The sequence below is a fragment of the Saitoella complicata genome (genome assembly GCF_001661265.1).
Source record: "Saitoella complicata NRRL Y-17804 unplaced genomic scaffold SAICOscaffold_29, whole genome shotgun sequence".
Lineage (NCBI taxonomy): Eukaryota > Fungi > Ascomycota > Saitoellomycetes > Saitoellales > Saitoellaceae > Saitoella > Saitoella complicata.
This window is the reverse complement of record NW_017567020.1, coordinates 112221-133875: the sequence shown is the minus strand read 5'-3', so window position 1 is coordinate 133875 and position 21655 is coordinate 112221. Positions and strand designations below refer to the sequence as shown.

The 21655-nt window shown below is 49.1% G+C and overlaps 9 protein-coding genes and 1 non-coding gene across 10 annotated transcripts; 7 read left to right on the top strand and 3 right to left on the bottom strand.

The window, feature by feature from the left end:
- Positions 1-42: 42 nt before the first annotated feature.
- SAICODRAFT_73763 (carotenoid oxygenase) lies at positions 43-2258 on the bottom strand. The gene is made up of 2 exons (XM_019170890.1): positions 1021-2258; positions 43-971 (listed from the first exon to the last, which is right to left on the bottom strand). The coding sequence occupies exons 1-2, from the start codon at positions 2193-2195 to the stop codon at positions 146-148; spliced, it is 2001 nt and encodes a 666-aa protein (XP_019021130.1). The 5' UTR covers positions 2196-2258; the 3' UTR covers positions 43-145.
- A 70-nt stretch (positions 2259-2328) lies between these two features.
- On the top strand, positions 2329-2410 carry SAICODRAFT_t165. Its single transcript has one exon. It is a non-coding gene; the product is annotated as a tRNA-Gln (tRNA).
- A 119-nt stretch (positions 2411-2529) lies between these two features.
- On the top strand, positions 2530-2724 carry SAICODRAFT_43416 (uncharacterized protein; the record flags this gene model as incomplete). Its single annotated transcript, XM_019168735.1, has 1 exon — positions 2530-2724. A coding segment is annotated over one exon (195 nt), but the record flags the coding sequence as incomplete, so codon positions are not given.
- Positions 2725-2797: 73 nt separating this feature from the next.
- SAICODRAFT_32160 (S-adenosyl-L-methionine-dependent methyltransferase) lies at positions 2798-3883 on the bottom strand. Its single transcript, XM_019168132.1, has 7 exons — positions 3815-3883; positions 3638-3759; positions 3449-3588; positions 3243-3393; positions 3120-3191; positions 2984-3062; positions 2798-2935 (listed from the first exon to the last, which is right to left on the bottom strand). The coding sequence occupies exons 1-7, from the start codon at positions 3869-3871 to the stop codon at positions 2822-2824; spliced, it is 735 nt and encodes a 244-aa protein (XP_019021128.1). The 5' UTR covers positions 3872-3883; the 3' UTR covers positions 2798-2821.
- A 1133-nt stretch (positions 3884-5016) lies between these two features.
- SAICODRAFT_32156 (uncharacterized protein) lies at positions 5017-5363 on the top strand. The gene is made up of 2 exons (XM_019168131.1): positions 5017-5077; positions 5163-5363. Exons 1-2 carry the CDS (start codon positions 5060-5062, stop codon positions 5307-5309), a joined length of 165 nt encoding a protein of 54 aa, XP_019021127.1. The 5' UTR covers positions 5017-5059; the 3' UTR covers positions 5310-5363.
- Positions 5364-10561: 5198 nt separating this feature from the next.
- Positions 10562-11359, top strand: SAICODRAFT_97869 (ThiJ/PfpI family protein; the record flags this gene model as incomplete). The annotated part of the gene is made up of 2 exons (XM_019172131.1): positions 10562-10923; positions 10972-11359. 2 exons carry the CDS (start codon positions 10562-10564, stop codon positions 11357-11359), a joined length of 750 nt encoding a protein of 249 aa, XP_019021126.1.
- A 317-nt stretch (positions 11360-11676) lies between these two features.
- SAICODRAFT_180326 (uncharacterized protein) lies at positions 11677-13030 on the top strand. Its single transcript, XM_019165888.1, has 2 exons — positions 11677-11699; positions 11759-13030. The coding sequence occupies exon 2, from the start codon at positions 11761-11763 to the stop codon at positions 12973-12975; it is 1215 nt and encodes a 404-aa protein (XP_019021125.1). The 5' UTR covers positions 11677-11699; positions 11759-11760; the 3' UTR covers positions 12976-13030.
- Positions 13031-13161: 131 nt separating this feature from the next.
- Positions 13162-15780, top strand: SAICODRAFT_73759 (phosphomevalonate kinase). Its single transcript, XM_019170889.1, has 4 exons — positions 13162-13260; positions 13323-13420; positions 13466-14292; positions 14353-15780. The coding sequence occupies exons 1-4, from the start codon at positions 13194-13196 to the stop codon at positions 15728-15730; spliced, it is 2370 nt and encodes a 789-aa protein (XP_019021124.1). The 5' UTR covers positions 13162-13193; the 3' UTR covers positions 15731-15780.
- A 220-nt stretch (positions 15781-16000) lies between these two features.
- Positions 16001-20770, top strand: SAICODRAFT_227819 (DNA repair protein; the record flags this gene model as incomplete). Its single annotated transcript, XM_019166642.1, has 2 exons — positions 16001-16243; positions 16295-20770. The coding sequence occupies 2 exons, from the start codon at positions 16001-16003 to the stop codon at positions 20543-20545; spliced, it is 4494 nt and encodes a 1497-aa protein (XP_019021123.1). The 3' UTR covers positions 20546-20770.
- Positions 20659-20887, bottom strand: SAICODRAFT_39658 (zf-DNL-domain-containing protein; the record flags this gene model as incomplete). The annotated part of the gene is made up of 2 exons (XM_019168620.1): positions 20659-20752; positions 20802-20887. Coding segments are annotated over 2 exons (180 nt in total), but the record flags the coding sequence as incomplete, so codon positions are not given.
- Positions 20888-21655: the final 768 nt, after the last annotated feature.

Sequence of the window (21655 nt, the reverse complement as noted above, 5' to 3'; positions counted from 1 at the left end):
AAAAGGAGTTTCGCATGCTGCTGTATCATAGTACCCAGTTTTCTTTGCTTGCTGTCGGAGTATGGACGATTAAAAATAACATTATGTTTGTGCTGTCTGAACGAATGTGCCTAACGCCGTATCCTAATTGTATTACCACTGTGTGTCATCCAAATACCTTCCGAATTGCACATCCGCCCAACATTGCCCATAAATCCCAAGTCATGAGTAAGAACAATACCCAAGCCACCAGAGCGCTCAAACCGAAGCTCAAAGTTCCAAGGTCTCCTACACCGCGCTTCACTTCATTGCCCGCCCAAACTAGTTGCCACTTCCATAAGCTTGTAAGAGCACTGATAGAAGTAGCGGTCCGTGTCTTGGTCCCAGGCTTCAACTCGACTTGGCCGTCAACGTTAATATGGAGGTTTTCTTGCGATTCCAATTGTTGACGAGACACCCATGTACCGTGCAATCCGAATGGAATTCTCTGCGGTATGCGTATTTTCGTAATGGGTGGTAGTGAGAATGCTTTCGCGTCGATGATCCATACAGATGAAGCATCAGGATCATCGTCGGGCGCGTCTCCGGTGACAGGATCCAGGCGCGCCTCATCATAAACTATGATAAACAGGTAACCGTCGTCTTCTTCGGCATCTGGATCATCTGGTCTCGACGGTGCGAAGTTGGCTTCCGATGCGAAGTGTCCTGGAGGGAGACTAATTTTCTTCACGCCTGATCCTGATGGTGGGAGGTTCGCGGTTTCTTGGGTTACACACATAGGTGGACTCTTGATGCGCTCCTGGACATCGACCTTGACAAGAGTATCGATTTTTGCCCCAGATAGTGCTGCATCAAACGATCCGGAACTGAGTGATGCGCCATAAACGTAATGGTTTTTCTTGGTCAGGTAAGCTGGGTTAACCGTGGGAAACTCCATCGGAAAGTCTGATAAAGGGTATGCATGTGAGATTTGCCGAGTCTTCAAATCAAACCTGCCATACTATTAGCATTTCTATGCCAGCGGATATTGGCTCAGCTCACTTGTAGTAGAAAAGATGGACGACGTCTGTACCTCCACCACCGGGTGCCGCCATGCCAGCGGCCGCATGAACTAGCTTCGCACCTTGGAACCGACATGCAACCATACAAACAGCATTCACCTCGCCCTTCTCGTCGTGTTCGTCCCAAGCGTTAGCGGAATGAAAGATCATGCAAGCATCAGTCTCAAACCAGATGATTTCATCTTCGCCAGCCTTGTACAACCGGGGAAAGACGCCAAACCTTGCTCTTCGTAAAGGGTTGAATGAGATCATAGGCACTCCTTTGATAGCATTGAATGGTGAAAGAGATAAAGGAAGGTCAAAAATGATTGACTGCGTCTTGGTGACAGCAAAGTCATGCATCATAACTGATTCTGGTAAGTCAAGCGGCTGTTGAAAGGTCTGGTGTCTTCCGTCGGAGCCGATGACGGAATATCGCACGTACGGTGGCGCAAAGATATTGTAGCCAAACGTGATGAGGTCACCGCTCTCTGGATCCACCTTTGGATGAGCGGTTGACCATTCATCGAAACTGCCCGGCATGCCGGCATTTCGACCAGTATCAGGGTCGATAAATCTCTGCCATCCAAGTGTCTCCAGCCCTGGTGCAGATATAGTCATAGGTGGTCCATTCTCGCAGTTGGCCAACAGTCTGTTGTCATGAAATACAAGTGACGTGTTCGCCACCGATATCCTGGTGCTTCCGCTCAAGAAACTGAGAATCGCTGTTCGCAAGATGGCTTTGAGCAGTAAAGTAGTAGTTGAGATAGGATCGATCAATGTAGCAATCGATGGCATCAAGCTGAAGGTCCAGTGATGTGATGCTATTAACACATCTGTCTTTACTTGTTTGTTGACGTAACGTGGAACGATGCAGCCAGTCTTCGGGTCTTGGTGGAAGTATACTCCATGAACCATGCCGTCTCCATCGAACCAATGGTAAGGCTGCTCAGGAGCTGGTGGATGGGACGGATTCGGACCGTTCCGCAAGTATTGCCCACCCGCCAGAACATGAGGTATGGTACCTTCAAAGTAGCATTCAACCAGGTGTAACTCCGTTTTCTGAGGGTAAAAGTTGCCGTCCAGGTAAGGATGCCGCGAGCGCGTCGATTCCTTGACGTTGCTTTCAAGCTCGGTCGAAGCCTTAGTCTGGGGACGGAGCACAAGGTCCTCCATTGCTTCCCTAGCCGGCCTTGAAGGAAGTGAATCTCTCTGTTGGTTGTATCCGTGATGAGGGGCATTCCAAGTCCTGACGTCACGTTCACATTTGGGGTTGTTTTGAATCTGGCCCAGCAAAAATCAACCATCTGGTTGTATAGTGTAGCGGTTATCACTTTCGGTTCTGATGCCTCGGCTTCCGAACAACCCCGGTTCGATTCCGGGTACGACCTCGCTTTTTGTTCGCGACCCTCGTGCTGCGTTGTCAGGACACACACAAGTTCTGGGCACAACATGGCAAATGTGATTCAGTCATCTAGCTAGCTTATGGAGGCACGTACTACTTAGGTGCTCATATGTGTTTGATCGCGCTATCGCGTTCAAAGTATGGAAGAATGTATTTGCTAGCAACCCAGTGGACAGGAGTGCTGGAGAAGGGTTCCGGGATGACGTACTGCGGTGGGGTGGGCCATGCAATCCATGGACATGTATTGAGGGAGTCTTGGATGCAGAAAGAGAGGGTCTAGGAAAGCGTGATAGCGTGGCCATGGAGAAACTGGGTATTGGGGTATTGCACTCGATTGAAGAAACAGCTTCAGTTCATACCGGAACTCAAAATTCGTTCGCTCAGCCGCTGCCGTTCCTCATAATCGATCGACCAATACACCACCAAAATATGCTGTCAGTGCTTTTGCTCTCCCTGACGTATACAGATAATGCATCTCAACGGGCTCATTTGACTTGGCCAAACTTGCGATCTGTACCATCATTAGCTGCTGTATCGATTCGGTCGCGCTCAGACATACTTGTTCTGGACTGGACGTTCTCGGCAGGTAAAGGATGACGTTCCTGCTCACCTTGTTTGCTGCTTGCATGAGATCTGGTCTAGGAGGGTATCACCGAAGGTCAGTGCAGCTCATAGTGGCAACGAATGGAACTCACGCATTATAGGGCTCCATAGTGCAGATATCGAAAACAGGCGCCTCGCCGTAACTGATACCGCCCCAAGGCATGCTTCAAAAGTTTGTCAGATGCAGCTATGCTATTTTCCGTTCTGTTACGTACCTCATGAACACTGCATCCGCCTCTATTAGCCCTTGTTCGGCCAACGTAAGGAAATCACCTTCAATGAACTCGATCTTATCTTGCACTCCATATATTTCGGCGTTGTGCTTTGCACAGGCCAGGCGGCCGGGATTATTGTCGATAGCAATCACTGCGCACGACTTAGTACCATGGCAAGTCAAGACCAATAACCGCTGGCGTCATACCCTTGTCGCAGGTCTGTGCAAATTGTATAGTGTTCCCGCCGACGCCACAGAAGGCGTCGACTATCACTCGTGCATGATATGTTTGTTTGGTGTGCTCTGCGATTTGCCAAGCGATATTCTCGGGGGTGACTGAGAACCAACTGAGGATATATGAGCAGAGAGTCGAGTAGGTATGCAGGGGATTCATACCCGTCATCGTCCATCCAAATACCTTCATCAAAGCGGGAGAAGTACCGGTACCGTTGGTGCCAGTACTTCAAGAGAGACGGTGGAAAGGTTGCTTCGGTGTGCTGAAGGATGGTACCGCCGATCTGATCAGGGCTGGTTAGTAAAGCAAACTCTCACAAGGAAATACAGCTTGGCCACCTCAGTCAGCTCAGCCTCTGCATGCTCCTCAATCTCTTGCCTCTTTCGTTTTCCCATTTCTTCGTCGTTGTTCAGTCTGAAGAATAAAGTTTAGGCCCGCGTCGGCTGTGCGGGTTCCTGCCGGGCCCGCAGCTGGACGGGGGCACATGTGCAAAAGTTGAACTGTGCCAACATAGATCGATAACTACTACTGTCGCTTGATTAACCGGCCGGACAATAGTGAATTGAAAAACCGTCGCAAGGTACATCTAATAATCAGGCAGCTAGCAGGCCAAGTACATAAGGCACTGCGGGCAAGGGGCAAGGTTGTATCTGTCGTGGAGGCTAAGAATTGCCGTTCTGCCAACCGCTTTGACCCTTGAGAAATGCCATGGATGGTCCTTTTGCACCATTTCGATGGCCTTCAAGCCTATTGCAATTGTGGCATATACCTACCTTCTGCAGCTAAAGCATATGCATTATAATTTAGGTTGGAAAAGTAAAACCTCCATCAAGACCTGCAGCTGCGACTACAATGTACATGCAGATGCCATACAAGGCTCCATATGCTAAGACGGTATGCTTATGTACAAGATTAGAGCTCGCAGTCGGGCACGCGTCTCCCTATGAACCTTTGAGCTGCCCATCTGGGATTACAATCCCTACGAGCCCCCCGAATTCGACTGTCACGAATACCTGATTCGTGATTGCCCAAATATGGAATAACATATTCCACTTTCAGCAAAGGCACTTGAATAAGTCATTCAACTGTACGAAAAACACAAATAAAGTGGGAAAGTATTCAAGTAGAGTGGAATTCCAATTTATGGTACACGAATACCTTATTTGACGGGTTTGGATCGTGAGGTTGGCTAGATTTCATGGGTCTTCGAGGGTCTTCGAGGTTCATCGAGGGTGGAGGGTCTTCGAGGGAGGAAGGTCTTTGATGGATTGACGAGGATCAATGGTCTTTGGTGGCGTTTCTTCGGCCTGCGCCTCTCGAGAGTGACAAGTGAGCACTGCTGATGCGCTGGCAAATTTCACCAAGTCCTCAGCACCAACCAGGAACCAACCACCATCAACGTCTCAATCTCCCTGGGTGTCTCACGGCTGACTGACGAAAGCATCGAATCCTACATCTCCCTGGTCCTCTCCCATCTGTTCTCCCAATGCTATGGCTTGTATCGTCTCAACCCAAACTGGGCACATGATCGCTGTTGCTGAAAGGTTAACATGATGGTTATTTAATCTCGACACTCTTGCTCAATGTCTCCTCTTATTCGGGTGAGTCCCGCACTTTGTTGACAGCAACAGTAAAACAACTACTCAACGGTTTTTACTAACCAGCGCTGACCCAATGGCAATGAAGAATCATGGTAGGGAACAGCCCGGAAAGAAGACCTTGCGCACTTCAGGAGCATCAAATCGATACACGTCCAATTGCAGTTTCCAAGATGACCCGGAGTTTGACGTTGACAATGATGATGAAGAAGATGAACTTGTTTCGACTGGCTGAACAAAGGAGAGATGAGAGGAAGCGTCATGGCATGCATATGTGCGTTGACAGTGGGAATTGAGGCAAGGTTGGGCTTCTGAAATTTTCAGGTCTTATTTAAGTTTCAATAATCTCAATGGGCCTAGATTGATGACCTGTAATAGATGGGACCAATGAACGTCGAGTCTGTGCAGTGTGCAGTCATGAGGTAGAATAGTATAACAGTGTAGTGTTGGTAAATCGTATAAAAAATTCTACTTTCAAGATGAATTGTCAATCCAGATTGTGCCCAAAAGGTCCCACTAACTCGAATAACTCTATTCGTGATACTGGATAATTTTATTCGTGTTTTATAATTGTGTTTGGTAGAATTTGGGGGTCGCATAGGGAATAGCAATCCCATATTTCTGCCTTCATTGGGTCCAGTGCATACATTATCATGCAACTGGCTTTTACAGTCCAGCTGTCGCTTCATCGGAACCTGAAGTCGACGTATTATTGCATCGCAAGGACATACAATCATGATGGAGGCAAGTATATTTCTGCGTGCAACTTGGCTTTGGTGCTGCGTAACTATATTTCATGTTGTCGGAGAAGCCCGACGACCTCTGGCCATGGCCTACGAAGTTTGCTATCATGGATTTGAGATCCTGGGGTTTTCAAGGATAATCCCTGTTGAGATCACGGATCTGCTCATGGAATATCCATGCCACATTTCAGGGAACGTGAGACTCTTGCTCATGAACATTCTTCGAGCTGTAAGAAGTTTCATGGAAAGTCCTTAGCGTTCAGGTCTTAGGGATAGAATTGATCTCTGATTTGATGTCTGTCTAGCTACATGCCTGATATTGATACCTCCCTAGCATCGATGTCCGAAAGGTCTCATATGCATGATCTGTTCAAGGTTTCGTGGAATCTTGCCCAATAAATTCCGGAATGTTCTCAGAAACGTTCATGGGATCCCCTTACGAACTCAAAAATCATGAACTAAGCCCCATTTCCTTTGGGCGCGCGCATAATCCATGACAGAATCATGGATTAGTCTGGGGTCTTGATCAATCCACACCCCATTTTCTTCATTCCACACCCCAGCACCAACAAAAAACTCAGGATATCTCGCCAACAGCAAATCGGATCTCGGAGGGTAGAGAGTATATAGATTAATAAAAGTCCCCTGAATCCGTTCCCACCTTCAAATTCAGATTTGAAGGTTCCTTGGAGAAGATACCAACTGTTTCTCACTTCTCAGCCCGGCGATGGGGCTGGTGTGGCACAGTGCATATATGCATAAATCTGCACATCACATCTCAGCAGTATTTGGCAGAGTACAGCAGCTGGTGGGGTGAAATCTGCGAGTCAAAGGCATCAGGATATTCACAAAGTTACTCTCTATCTCTCTACGCTCTTACCGTATTCCCAAGTTCAATGGCTGTTGAGATGTTTTTGAAATTGTGAGTGCGCCGGGGTGTGGTATGAAGATTTGGGGGTGTGGAATGATCAGGACCCTTAGTCTGCGATAAGACATGGATTGCACATCGCGATCGTGGATTACAATCCGCACAGAAATCTCCGACGAAGTCATGGCCCAAGGCGAAGGATATGGTGGATCATGCCCAATAGAATTCTGGATCATCCGGAAAAAATCGTGAATTATGAGGAATAAAATCAAGGTTTGGGTCCCGAAGTTCATGATACGCTCATGGATTAAGCGGGATTTTGTAACTGCCGATGTACCAAAAAATCTCGGGGCATCCACAAAACCCACATTATACGCTGCGGTCGAGATCTTCCAGGAACAAGCTATATCACGAAGCTGTCAGGCAGTCCACATGCATTGTACATGCAATGTCTGATATTCTCAGGCTTTCGTGCACCCATTGCTTGATTTAATCAGACATAATCCATGATTTTCTTGGGTTTAATCCATGATTCTATCATGTAAGATTCCTTGAAAATTCAGGAAAATTGCTACAAATTGGGGGAAATGCGCAGCTTATGGGGGCAAAAATGCGAGAAAATGAAGTTTATTATAAGTATCATAAAGGTCAGTGTAGCGATATCATTCGTCCATAACCCAACGTGTTCGTATAACCTCACTCAAAGAGAAGTATCGTCTATCATACCTGACTTTGATTTTGTTTGTGGTGACCTAGATGATTTTCGGAAATTTTTCAAGTAGTGGGGGGCTCTGGTTTATATGTTCGCATTTCTGCACAGCCACACACAAAACCAGATAGAAAAGTGGTGATGTCATCGTGATGTCATGTATGCTAATCATGTCTAGTATGATGCCATAAACTGCGGAATTTCTTTTCACACCGTAATCCATGAATATGTCAAGGACTCTGATCCATGTTCCGTCGTGGTTTTTAGCGTGGATTGTAAACCATGCCAACCGCCATAATCCAATGTAATCCTTGTCTAATCCATGATTGACATGGGTTACACATTTTGTTAGGACTGAACGGGTTTAATCCTTGACAACTCGCATCATACCGGGGAGTTATACGGCGAGTGCATAAGCAGAAGAGTTAGACGTACGCTGTACACTCTTTCCGCTTGAGCACAGATTTAACTATTCATTGGCGTGGTGGCCTAAGTAGTCTGTGTAGCTATCAGCTGCATACGGACATTCCTCCCGCGTGAGGCATAAGTGATCTGGACACCCTACCCTACGTTCGCGAGTACCACAGCTTACTAGGTCCGGTGTCAATCACAATTGCCGTTGGTGGAAAGCCACAATCCTAATCCGGTAACGGGACGCAAACCACACATTCTGTTAGCTGAATTCTTAATGAAATTGGGCATAATTCATGAGGAATTCACTATTATCTTTCGGGCAATGCACGATCCGATTCTGGATAATCCACGATGAGATCAATATTGGGCTTAAACCCAGATTGTGTCAAGCGATATTCTGGAAGAAATCATGAAAACATGTGCGATAGTCTGCGGAAAAAGTCACAGGAGTGTCAGGCCAAAAAGCGTGATTACCAGATTAAACAGCTTCACTGTGAGTAATTTAAAGTTTGTAGTAGCGACAAAAACATGGCACCGTGACATATGATGTTAGCACAAGCTCAATCTTGTAAAACGAAATCTCACTCATACCTGTTCTTGCTTGGCGTTTGCTCCTCATGAATATGTGAAGGGTCTTAGAGATTCTTGGAGGCTTGAAAAGAAGCGCGGGTCCTGTATGTACGCGTTGCTGCACAGCTAGACAGCCATGCACTCAAAACAATAACAGTGAAGAACTACTGACATGATGTTTATTGATCATGTCTCTATATAGGGATGCCCCTGTGGGTCAAGTACATGAAAATAGTTGTGTATGTCAAGCATTCGAATTAAATTTAGGGCATATACATACTTTTGCGCAAACTTCTCAGGTATGTTGTTGCGATTTTTCTTTGGCCATGATCCATGTTTAGCTGAGCTTGTACCCCATGACCTTGTTATTGAGTTTAGTCCACGGTTCTTAGTTTGTATGGCTAACCGTTGAACAGCAGTAGCGAGTATACCTGATTTTATCATGGAGACGCACGTCCAGCTTGCCTGGCAAATTTCGCTTTAGTGCAAGACATGATTCGGTATAATCCTTGTTCAATCACGCGGCATTTGGCATGATCCATGATTCAGTTTTCCGAAACCCAAGATGAACCCACAATGCGATCTGTCGTAATCCACACTCATCACTGGTGTAATCCACTATACGATTCCGGCATAAGCTGGTAGCCAACGTGGAAACCGGGGTTGCAAGCGCGATGGAGAGGAACTTCTTTTTTTATAGAGATGAGACAGAAGAATTGTCGTTGATTACGCACACGCATAAGTGAACTTTAGGTTTATTCCATGGTTTGCCATTCACATAGGGCAAAAATTCGGCCCGTTAATGTTTTTTGCAGATTGTACCTAATACGTTGCAAAATATGACTTCTATAGCTTTTATACTTAAAGGAGGGTTTTGGGATTTTTGATCAAACCTTATTATCTGGGATTTAGTCAAGAAAATTTGATGAAACTAGTAATTCCAAGAGATGAGAACAGACATCTTAAGTTTCAGTGATAACAATACGTACCTTTAGTTACATGTAACATACCGGTAGTAATTCCAGGCAAAATGTCCGAAAAAGATTGACAAGCCAAACCTCTTAATCGCAGATTGATTTTTGCCCTCCAACGTTCATAGGGTCTTCAAAAGCGCTTAAGGAAAGCCGAAGTGTAAAAATACCTTAAGTTGGGATTCATGGCCAAGCCGCAATTGTTGCCCCAAATACACCTCAATTGATGCCTGGGACAAGCACATGTTTTACATGATCTACGTCTTAACAGGTAGGTTCTCTAACAACGCTACCGCGCGAATTGAATACTGAACTCCCTGAAGCTTTGCGAGGCAAAAATTCTAGGAAACATCAAGCAGGTTTCCTGAAGCGGATTGCGATTATTGAATTCACATATTATGGCAGCTGAACGCTTGGGTCGTTCGCGCTGTTGGTGATTAGGCCTAAGGGATGTCGTACGAGGGGTACGGGATCGGTACCGGTTGTGAGGAGGGGAGAGGAGGGACATGTCTGCGAAGGGCACATTGATTTAAAGAATGAAGCAAGACTCGTAGAGTACCCATGAATACCAATCCAATTCAACCAAAGCCAATCAAACCAACATATGTGGGAATCAATCCCGACGCAGAGGCCCATAGGAAAAATTCTCTTCGCCTCTCTCATCTCACTTCTCCTCCCACTGGAAGGACTATCACTTAAGCGACGGTCTTCCCCTCAATCTCCGTGACTTTGCGGTGAATAACCTGAGGGAGCTTTCTGCCCTCTTCATTGTTGACACGGGCAGCGCTCTATGTATAGATCTAGCCGATTATAACTACCAGAGTAGTCAGTGTCATACAGTTAGAGCGCTTTTAAGGCAGCACGCAGCCCCGTACGTGGTTGCACTGGTTTCCTGTAGTGTGCAACATTCCCACGCCCCGAACTAGCCTGATCATGAATCCTTGCGAACCAGCGCCGGACACGGATAAGAAGAAGGGTTGAGCTACCTCGTGCTCGCTAACAAAAGCAGAGTACCAAGTTACTTGCTGCTGAATTCTTTATTTTGCATGGCAAGTGGACACTTGAAACGGCTTCGTCGCCCTATACTATAGCTATGACGTAAACCGTGCATCAGCCCGTGAGCGACGAGGGTTCGTTTGTATTTCTCGATCAGCTTCCCTGAACAGCCCTCAAACACAAATCACAATCAAGCAAATTGACACCTCAATCAATATGCCAACAGGAAAAGTCCTCATCATCCTCTCCGACGCACACTCATTCCCTCTGCACAAGTCGGATGGCACCACGGTCGATCAGCCGTCTGGCTTCTTCCTTATGGAGCTCGCAAAGCCCCTTGCCAAGATCCTTGATGCAGGCTACGAAGTCACCTTTGCTTCTCCCAAAGGCCAAACACCTCAGCCAGATCCATTGAGCACTTCTCTTCTTGCCTTCGCCGGCAACTACTTGGAGAAGCAGAGGGAGACAGCTCTTATAGATAAGATGAAGACCGAGAACAACCTGAACACTCCAAGACCGTTCAGTAGCCTCTCTGATGAGGAATTGGCGACGTACGATGGTGTCTTCATTCCTGGGGGGTGGGTGTTATTGTCGTCACCGTCGGGTAATCGCTGACTTGGCTACAGACATGCACCCTTGTCTGATCTTGGCGCCGACAAAGAACTTGGTCGCATTCTCACTCACTTCCACGAAACGCAGAAGCCTACCGCAAGCTTGTGTCATGGTCCATATGCCCTTCTGTCGACGAAGGTTGGGCCTCAGGGTACTTTCGTCTACAAGGGATATAAGATTACATCATGGTCCGACACCGAGGAGAAGTTCATGGAGACGATGCTCGGCGGAGAGATCACTAAGGTCGAGAGTTCATTGAGGGATGAAGGTGCGGAAATGGTCGAAGGATTGGCCCAAAGTGCTTTGGGGCGCATTACGGTGGACCGTGAGCTCATTTCCGCGGCCAACCCTATGGGAGCTGACGGCCTTGGTGACAAGTTCGTCGAGATGTTGAAGAAATAACCGCAAAGGTGAACGTATGTTTGAACCTTAGTATACCTAATATCTGCCCCAGGGCGTTTTCAACATGGTAAATGTGTTCCATTACATACAATCCTCCATATCGTGCAACCGGGCAGGGTTGATATAAACGCTACCGGGCAGCTACAGTCTCTCAAAAGACACCTTCTCGTTCATGATTTAGAACTACTCTCATCACTCTCGATGTACATATATTATAGAACAAGCTTATGATTCAGGTTACCCGGGCGACCAGGTCACATGACGTCTGTTGTCGCCGCTCGACTTTTCTTTAGGCGACGATCCTGTGAGCCATTTGGATCAATCCGCATAAATCAATCAGGTTTGTAGCCTTCACTTGGTGAATATCTGCTCTTAAATTAACATTCTTTCGTCCAGAAGTCATGTCTATTCCCGTTTCTTCTTTCACCTTGAAGGTGCAGGGTGATGAGCCCGTTCAGGACCATGTTGGTGCTTCTTTCCGTGTCACCATGGCCGCGATTGACTCTGCTGTCTCTGGCGACAAGCCCGTTACCTTGAAGGCCATTAGGCTCATCACCACTGGCCCTGACTCTGATGATGAGGATGAGGAGGACGAGGTTGAGGAGGATGAGGCCCTCGAGCCCACTGTGGAAATGGAGGAGATCATTCTCTGTACTCTTGTCCCTGGAAAGATCTACCAGCAGCCTCTGGACATCGTTTTCGCTGAGGATGAGGATGTTGCTTTCGTCTGCACTGGTAACGAGGATGCTGTCGTGTACTTGAGCGGAAACTACATCGTCAGACCTGGAGAGGATATGGAGGACGAGGATGAGGATGACTACGACTACTCTCCTGATGAGGATGAGCTCGACATGTATGGTGAGGAGAACGACTCTGAGGAGGATGAGCTTGACGACATTGAGGAGGGCAAGATCACCGAGGTCAAGGATGAGCCTTCTAAGAAGCGTTCAGCTGACGACTTGGACGAGATTATGGAGGATGCTGCGGCGCAGGCTGTTCAGGAGGCTACTGGCAAGGTCTTGAAGGGTGCTAAGAAGGCTGCTGCTACCGCTAGCGTCACCGCCGACGATGTCAAGCCTCTGACCAAGAACCAGAAGAAGAAGCTCAAGGCCAACGATGGTAAGGCTGTTGCCACCGAGACCCCCGAGAAGGCGGCTGCCGCTGCTGCCGCTGCTGACACCCCTACCTCCTCTGCGAAGAAGAACGTTGCTTTCGCTAAGAACCTCGAGATGGGCCCCACTGGCTCCACCGCTTCCCCTGCGGCCGCTTCAGCTAAGCCCACCAAGAAGACTCTCGAGGGCGGTGTCGTTGTTGAAGACAATAAGATCGGCAAGGGTCCTCAGGCCAAGGCCGGAAAGAAGGTCGGTATGCGTTACATTGGTCGTCTTTTGAACGGCAAGGTTTTCGACTCCTCGACTTCCGGCAAGCCCTTCATGTTCACTCTCGGCAAGGGTGAGGTTATTAAGGGATGGGATATTGGTATCGCCGGTATGGCTTTGGAGGGTGAGAGGAAGATCACTATCCCTGCTGAGTTGGCATACGGAAAGAAGGGTGTTCCCGGCATTCCCCCGAACTCCACCTTGGTGTTCGAGGTCAAGCTGGTCAAGATGGCTTAAGCGGTTAGCTATCCTTAAGTAATTCCAATAAAAAGACCATATCTTCACAAACACTACACCTCTGTTCTCTGCCTACTTTCATACTTATCTACTGTACCGTAAGACCCGCGTGTTGACGTGCGGTTGGACCCTGTCCTGTCGTGCCTGACCCCGAGGGTGCCCGGTGGAAAGACGGAAAGTCGCACCGTTAGACGAACCAATTCGACAAGCAGTTCGTCATGTTCAGTCGATTCAAGAACCTCGTCAGCGCTGTTAGTGCTCCTACAGCACGTTCGACGGATCAAGGTGCGCAGGCGTGATCTACTTGACGTCGTTGGGCCTGTAATTAACGCTTACACACCGCGTAGGGTTCCAGGTTTTGAAGGTCAATCCTGACAGCACTGCTGATCAAGCCGGCATCGAGGCTTATTTTGACTTTATCGTTGGGCTGAATGGCGAGCCAATTGTATGTCCTTCCCGATCGATGTCAAGAGCTTACTGACATCAGTAGAATGAGTACACTCTTCAGACACTTCAGTCCACCCGCGGTACAACGCTTTCTGTCGATGTCCTTTCAATCAAGGGAGGAATCACTCGGACAGTTACCTTGACAGCATCATATTCCGCATCAGCCGCCCTTGGTATGAGTCTACAATGGTGCACGAACATTCAGGCTGTTGCAGACAGTGTCTTCCACATCTTGGAGGTCAAGGAAGGTTCGCCGGCACACAACGCTGGCCTGGAGCCGTTTGGTGACTACATTCTGGGCTTCGCCGGAGACAACATAGGCGCAATTAATGGCGAGGCAGCACTGGGCGATTTGATTGGGTCTTATCTGAACCTACCATTACCACTATACATCTACAACCACTACCTCAATATCACACGACAAGTGAATATCATCCCATCACGGAATTGGGGTGGGCCTGGCGCACTTGGAGCAGGCATTGGAACCGGTATTCTGCACCGTATCCCAGCGCCCTTGAAGACTGGGGAACGGATGCAGGCGCCAGGTGAGACGTTGTTCGATGGCGCACAAACAGAAGAGCCAGGAGAGTTCCTCACACCTGCAGATATGGCGGTTGCAGGATCAACCGCTGATGGAATGTTCTCACCACCGCCAATCGCCGATGATCCCGGGTTCGAGGCTTTGCCGATGCAAACACCACCGCCGCCAAGACGAACTGGAAGGCCGCCAACTGGCGGAAGGGTAGCTAGTGGATTGGACGATTATTTCAAGGAGCAGGAGCAGAAGAGCAAGGAATTAGACGTTGGCGGTGTAAGAACACCCGTTCCAGGAGATTTACCCCCGCCGCCAAAGGCGCACTCTACGGCAGTGTAAGTCCTACCTATATTCTTGAATATTACACTGATAGCTAAGACTTCGTCTCTATAAAGCGCCGTTTCCGCTCCGGCCAAAGTCCTTCTTGCAGGTGGTTACCTTGTGCTAGACCCCGCCTTTTCCGGCTTCGTTCTCGGTCTCTCTGCACGCATCTACGCCGTTGTTCGTGCTAGGGATAGTGCTGTCTTATCCCACCGGTCCGTGATCACTGTCACTTCACCGCAATTCCAGGAAGCACGATGGGGGTATACTGCGAAGCGATTAGACGCGGAAGGGATCACTGTTGAGCCAGCATCGACGGGATCAACGAATCCGTATGTCCATCTCGCGTTGGTATACGTCCTAACGTACCTTGCGCCGCTATCTCTTCCGTCGGAGCTTGACATCACCATCTTGGCTGCCAATGACTTTTACTCTCAACGCGACTCACTCGCGCCCGGGCAGGCGATCACCACGACACATCTAGAATCACTCCCTCGATTCAACAAACTTCCTTGCAATATTACCGAGGCGCACAAAACTGGTCTCGGATCATCCGCTGCCTTGATCACTTCTCTGACCGGAGCGTTATTGGCGTTCTTTGGAAGAGATGTTACAGATGTGGAAGGGAAAAGACTGGCACATAATCTGGCGCAGGCGTCGCATTGTGCTGCACAGGGGAAGATTGGGTCCGGTTTCGATGTCGCTTCTGCTGCTTTTGGATCTTGTGTTTACACTCGATTCGCGCCTTCCGTCTTGTCTGCCATCCCCGAACCCGCCTCGAGCGACTTTTACACGCAGTTGAACAAGGTGGTGGAGGCGGAGTGGGAAATGAAAGCCGAGTCTTTTGAGATGCCGCGTGGGTTGCGGGTGATCATGGGTGATGTGGATGCTGGCTCTGCGACGCCGGGAATGGTGAAGAACGTGTTGAAGTGGAAGAGCGAGGGTAGAGAAGCAGCACAGAAGGTGTGGAGCGAACTCGGTGAAAAGAACATGGAGATTGTGGCACTGCTGAGGAGCCTGAAGAAAGCTAGTGAGGAGAGCCCAGACTATGATGAGGAGATCAGGGCGTTTGGAGGGAAGAAGATTGGTGAGATCCTTGAGACAGACAGCACCGTCGGTGGACCGCTGCGTGCACTCTACCATAAGTTCCTCGAGGTGCGGACGCTTCTTCGGTTGATTGGCGAACAGTCATCCACAGCCATTGAACCTGAAACACAAACTGCCCTTCTTGACCTCTGTATCGATGTACCAGGTGTTGTGGGAGCCGGTGTTCCAGGAGCCGGTGGTTACGATGCCATCTTCTGCTTGGTGATTGAGAGTGGTGATGCTATCGAAAACGTACGAAAAGTCTGGGGAGTGTGGGATAAAGCTAAGGTCGGACCGCTGCTTGCGAGGGAGGAGAAAGAGGGATTGAGGCTGGAGGACGCCGGAGCGTTACTGACTGAAGCATAAGACAAGAAGGTTAGAAATGCTAGATAAGTGAAAGATCCAGTAGACCTGTCTTTACTATTATCCATCCCTTGGAAATGTCTAATATCCAGCACTTCGTTGTCCACATGTCACGTTCGCACGGCCGCGCATCTCCCGGCTTCAAATTCCATGCACAACGCTGCAGTTCGCCACACCTTAATTTAATCCTCGACCGCGAAACCAAACACCAAGAAGAAAGGATATACCTCTTTGGACAAGGGAGACGGGGGTCAATCAAAGGAGATAGACACGATGGGTCGTGGTCTTCAGCCCCTCGTTACCGTCAAGTCATCACAGGTGAAGAAACGCGCTCTGGATACGCCCGATGAGAGGTCGATCAATATTGAGGAAGGGGATGAGTACTCGGGGTCGAGGTTTGGAAACTTTCGCACCTACATGCGACACAAAAAGGCGAAGTTGCAGAACCAGGATGCTGTGCTTCGGAGCAAGGTCACGCCAGACACCCCTCAGATCTTCAAAGGCATGATCATTTACGTAAGTGCTCCTCTGCCTGTCAGAAGTCAAGTGGTTCTAATTATAATTTAGATCAATGGATACACGAAACCCCCTCAAGCCGATCTTTGGAACCTCATTGTTGTCCATGGAGGTGTTTACAAGCAATTCCTTGATGGGAAGACAGCCGTGACACACATCATTGCCTCAGCCCTGACACCAAAGAAGCGAATTGAGTTTGCAAAGTATCGCGTCGTGAAACCTGAGTGGATTGTTGACTGCGTCAAAGCTGGAAAACCCTTATCCTGGACGAAGTACAGAGTCGTTGCCGAGGCTGCCGGTCAAAGAGAGATTGCTTTCAACAAGGACGGTGGTTTGGAAGCGCAGATAACTTCGGTATCGACCTCATACAAAGCTCTCCCACAGTTGAAAAAGAGCGAATCCACGAAGAGTGTCAGTAGCACCGGGAAGAAAAGGAGGGTGGTGCCTCTGCAGCTGAACGATTACTTCGGCAAGAGGATCAGCACGCAGAGCTCGGCTGTGTCAGACCGCGTTGAAGGTTCAGGGGTCACACAACCACCAAAGGTAACGGAGACGGTTTCTTCAGCCACGATGAGTAGTAGACGACAGTCTGTGAACAACAGGACTGAGCCAGAGCCAACGGCTGTTCCGGCTACCACTGCCGTTGCCGATGTCGAGGACGAGGTACTTCTTTCATCTGTGGACCAGATCCTTGCTACACCTTCTCAGTCTCAGGAAGAGGTACCTGCGTCTTCGAATGAACCCGTCCTTAATGTCTTTGACCGGGCGGAGTACGTGCCATCACAGGAAATGTTTGGTGACGTGCATACCATGACTTTGAAAGAACTGGTACCCTCCAAGGCTACGGAGGCTCCAGTTCAGCTGTCAGAAGCGCTAATATTTCCAGAGAATTCTTTCACGCTTCAGGCGAATGATCCGCAAAGTGATTACGGCATTGACGACAGTTTCCTGGACGACATCGGTATGCATGGTGATAGCGAGAGTCATGAGCTTGTGCCGGAACGTGTACATTATGAGGCTGTGAACCAGGACCTATCGGAAACACACACGGATACCATCGGCAGGCACGAACCGCTTGTATGGCCACCGACTGACAGACCAGCGTCTGCAACACCACGCGATGAACCGCTTGTGTGGCCGCCTACTGACGGGCCTGCATCGGAACCCCCACGCGAGGCTTCGCAGACACCGGCAAAAGAGGAGACGGATCTGATCAAACCCACTGTCGCAAGTGAAGCCGCTACTGACGCACCGGATGTGCCTGTCATGGGTGACACATACCCTGAAGACGAGGTGGTGTATCGGCCTAAGACAGTACATGCTGTAAACGCAGGTCCGATACGAGATGCTACCGACCCTGGATTCTTCGATCAGTACTACGGCAAGTCTCGCTTGCATCACTTGTCAACATGGAAAGCAGAGCTCAAGTTGCAAATGCAAGAGCTTGCGGCCTCGAATCCTCCAACGCCAGCGCTGATGACAAGGAAGGGCGATCGTACAATCTTACACGTCGATTTCGACTCATTCTTTGCTGCTGTTTCATCTCTGTCCTTACCACCTGAAGAACGCGCTAAACCTATCGTGGTTTCACACGGTGGTACAGCTATGGGAGAGATTGCGTCCTGCAACTACCCTGCTCGCGATTTCGGCATTCGGAACGGGATGTGGATGGCAAAAGCGAGAGATTTATGCCCGCACGTTAGGTGCATTGGGTATGATTTCTCGAAATACGAGGAGATCAGCCGGAAGTTCTACGACGTCTTATTGGGAGTCGGTTGCGAGAAGTTGCAGGCTATTAGCGTGGACGAAGCACTTCTGGATGTTACAAGTCCTGTACAGTGTACAGGTAAGGATGAAGGCTCAGCTGCAGATGAATTGGCGACTGTGATTCGGTCACAAGTTCGTCAACTGACTGGATGTGAGGTTAGTGTTGGGATCGGCTCAAATGTTCTTTTGGCGCGTTTGGCTTTGAGGAAAGCGAAGCCTGCTGGACAGTACCGCTTGCACAAGGCGGATGTGCTCGATTTCATCGCGGACCTTGAAGTTCGTGACTTACCAGGTGTCGGACGATCTATCGAGGACAAGTTGCGTGACCAGCTCGGTATTATCACAGTTGCTGATCTCCGCTCACATGCAAAGACAGCGCTACAAAATCTCCTTGGGCAGAAGAACGGACAAAAGCTCTTCAACTTCGCACGTGGGATTGATGATACTCCTGTAGGCGAAAAGTCGGAGCGCAAAAGCGTGAGCGCTGAAGTCAACTACATGATTCGGTTCAAGACACGTGAAGACGTCGATACTTTCATGCACGGACTCGCCGGCGAACTCTCGAAGCGTCTGAAGAAGATCAATGTCCGTGGGAAACAGCTTACGTTGAAGGTTATGCGACGTGCAGCTCATGCTCCCATTGAAACGCCTAAACCCGGTGGTCATGGCGAGTGTGACACGTTCAATAAGAGTACGAGTTTCGGCGTTGCGACGGACGATCAAGACGCCCTATCCGTCGAAGCGAAGAGCTTGCTATGGAGTTTGAACCTCGTAATCGAGGATTTGCGAGGTATTGCACTCATGATGACGAAGCTGGAGGAGAGCGGGGATGGCAAGGGTCAGAAGAAGCTGAACTGGGGTGCGCCAGCAGTTACCGGTGATCGACAACAAGTGCCTAAGGACGCTTCTGAATCTCATAGCTTACCGCAAGGTGAAGCGCAGAGTCGACCTTCTACTTCAAAATCACGTCCAGCCTCAAGTCAGTGGGTTTTGCCGTCCCAGGTTGATCCTCAAGTTCTTTCCAACCTACCTGATGATATCCGCATGGAAATTGAAAAACAGGCGGATTTCAAAGTTACAGCGGCGGCAGACCCCTTTACAGTTCCCGCCCTTTCTAAAACTCCGGCGGCGAAGACACCGAAGACTGACCTCAGGCGGTCAATCATCCGCAACTTCATCATGAATAATGGAGGTCAATCCCCAGCACACCGGCATCCCAGCTCTCCAGCGCTAAACTCCTCACCAGCGTTTAGCCAGTATGAATTACCGTCACAGATGGATCCAGATGTTCTCAAGGAGTTACCGGAAGATCTGCTGGCAAAGATTGAACGGCAAAAAGAATGGATCGCTGCACCAAAGATTGGTGATATGGGACCACCTGCGTTGAAGGTGTCCCCAAGAACCCCAGCGGCAGTTGGCAAGTCGACTCGATTGCTCAAGGACGGGTCCTCTCCGATGTTACCCTCGCCACTAAAGACGCCGTACATTGGCCCTGCCACCTCGCCTGCGACGAACCTGTCATCTCCTATGTCGCAATTCAACATTCCTTCGCAACTGAACTCCGGTGTCCTCGCCGAACTGCCTTCTGAGTGGCGATCAAGGATTGAGCAGCAATACCGGACGAAAATAGCGCAAAAAGACCGGGATGCTCGACCGATCACGGAGAATCCCAGTCCGAGTCAATGGGATCCCGAAGTTGTCAAGCAGATTGGCACACAGAACCTGAAAGAGCTAGGTGTCTTGAAGGACGAACGCAAGCATGTGAGCTTTCTCCAAGCACCAAAGACACCCACCAAGAACAGAACCTTGGGAAAGAAGAATTCGATGTCGCCCAGAAAGAGTCCGCGCAAGTCACCGAGCAAAGCACGCCAATCCAACACGCTTGAGATGACCTTGACACAAAATCATTTCCTGAAAGCACAGCGTGAGCAACTCAAAACAACCACTCTTGGAACACAGTCGACGCCGCCAGCGAATATTGATAAAGAATGGTGGGATGCACTGGGTCCTGATGTGCAGAAGGATATTCTCACGGAGGAACGCATTCAGCGTGACAAAACCCGGCTTCGGAGGGAGGCCGAAGACCGCATCCGTAAACGAATGGAAGGACGGCCCAAAGTTGACCAGTACCTTGTTGATCTACCAGAAGGTGGGATGAAGGTTAAGCTTGGTGGAGTTGCAGATGTTGACGATGTCAGAAGGATGTTGAGCGAATGGGTCGAGACGGACTGGGAGCAGGGTCCTGTTCACGAAGACGCGGAAGTGATTATGGCATATGTTAAAAAGCTTGTGGTGGAGGATATGAATGCGGCGAAGGCTCAAGGCATGATCAAATGGCTGGCTTACGCTGTTGAGAATGCCGCCAGAAGGCGCGCCGAAGAGCGAAGGCAGTTTATACATGCTGCCGAACACAACTTATGCGAAGACCCGGAGGGAGCGGAGTTTGCGTGGAGCATGGTGATACGGAAAATTTTGGACGGATGTAATGAGGCACTCGCGGAACGGGGAATTGGCGCTTTGAATCTTTTTGAGTGATACCCTCTATCTAATCGTACACATACCAAGTGAAGCATGATTGTAACATACTATGCTTTGGATGGTTCTTCATCTGGAAGAATCTCTATGTCTCCTGTTTCTTGTACCTTAATGCCTTTCTTGATCTTCACTCCATCTTTTGCGAGGATATCTTCTAGAGTAATGCGGTCGTCTGAGAAGGTCTTCAGGTGGTCTGCAATCAGATGCCTGACGATACATTAGTCTGGTATTATAGAAGCTTTTAAGTTGTGAATACCTGTTTCGGCAGCCCGGGCATGTGATGAGAACAGTACCATTATGATACGCTTGCTTTGATACATGATGTGATGAGCGATTGGAGCACCTGTACAGCTGTTAGCCTAAGCAAACAGGAGAGCTTCAAAGATCTACTTCTTGCACGTAAAAGTCAACTCATACTTCGGCACGATTCGCCCCAGTTCTTGTGGTCCTACACCACCATCCGAAGGAGGAACGGTCGCATTCCATCTGCACTGCTGCAAGATACGACTTGGCCGGGCAACATCTGGTGCACGTAGAGATGATGATGCTGCCGGCCTCCAAGCTACGGCCATAGCTGATCTCAGTGCTGATCTCATCATCGATATCGGTGTCGTCGGTAGTTACGGCTTCCTGCAGTGTAACGTTGACGCGCATTTTCTTCTGCTTTCGGTGAACCTTCCAGTCGCTACGAGTAAGGACGTAAACACCGACAACCTTGCAAGGAAGACAGCTCTTGATCATGTCCGCATCAAGGCTGAAGGGCAAGATAAAGCCACCGAGGAAGATTAATGGCGCCAGTAACTTTGACGAAGCTTGGGAGCTCTTGTCGTCTGCCATTCACGAGGTCCATCGCCGTAACGCCTCCGTTCTTTCATACGAGCAGCTTTACCGCAATGCCTACAACTTGGTTCTATCGAAAAATGCAGAGAGATTGTACAACAGTGTGAAGGAACTGGTCAAGAAGCAGCTACAAGATGTGACGGAGACGCATATCTTGCCAACAGCGACTGGACTGAGAGGTGCCGGTGGACAAGCGGGCGTGGATGGTCAAGGGCTGCGGTTCTTGAAAGCCTTGAAAGACTCTTGGGAGGACCACACTCTTTGCATGGG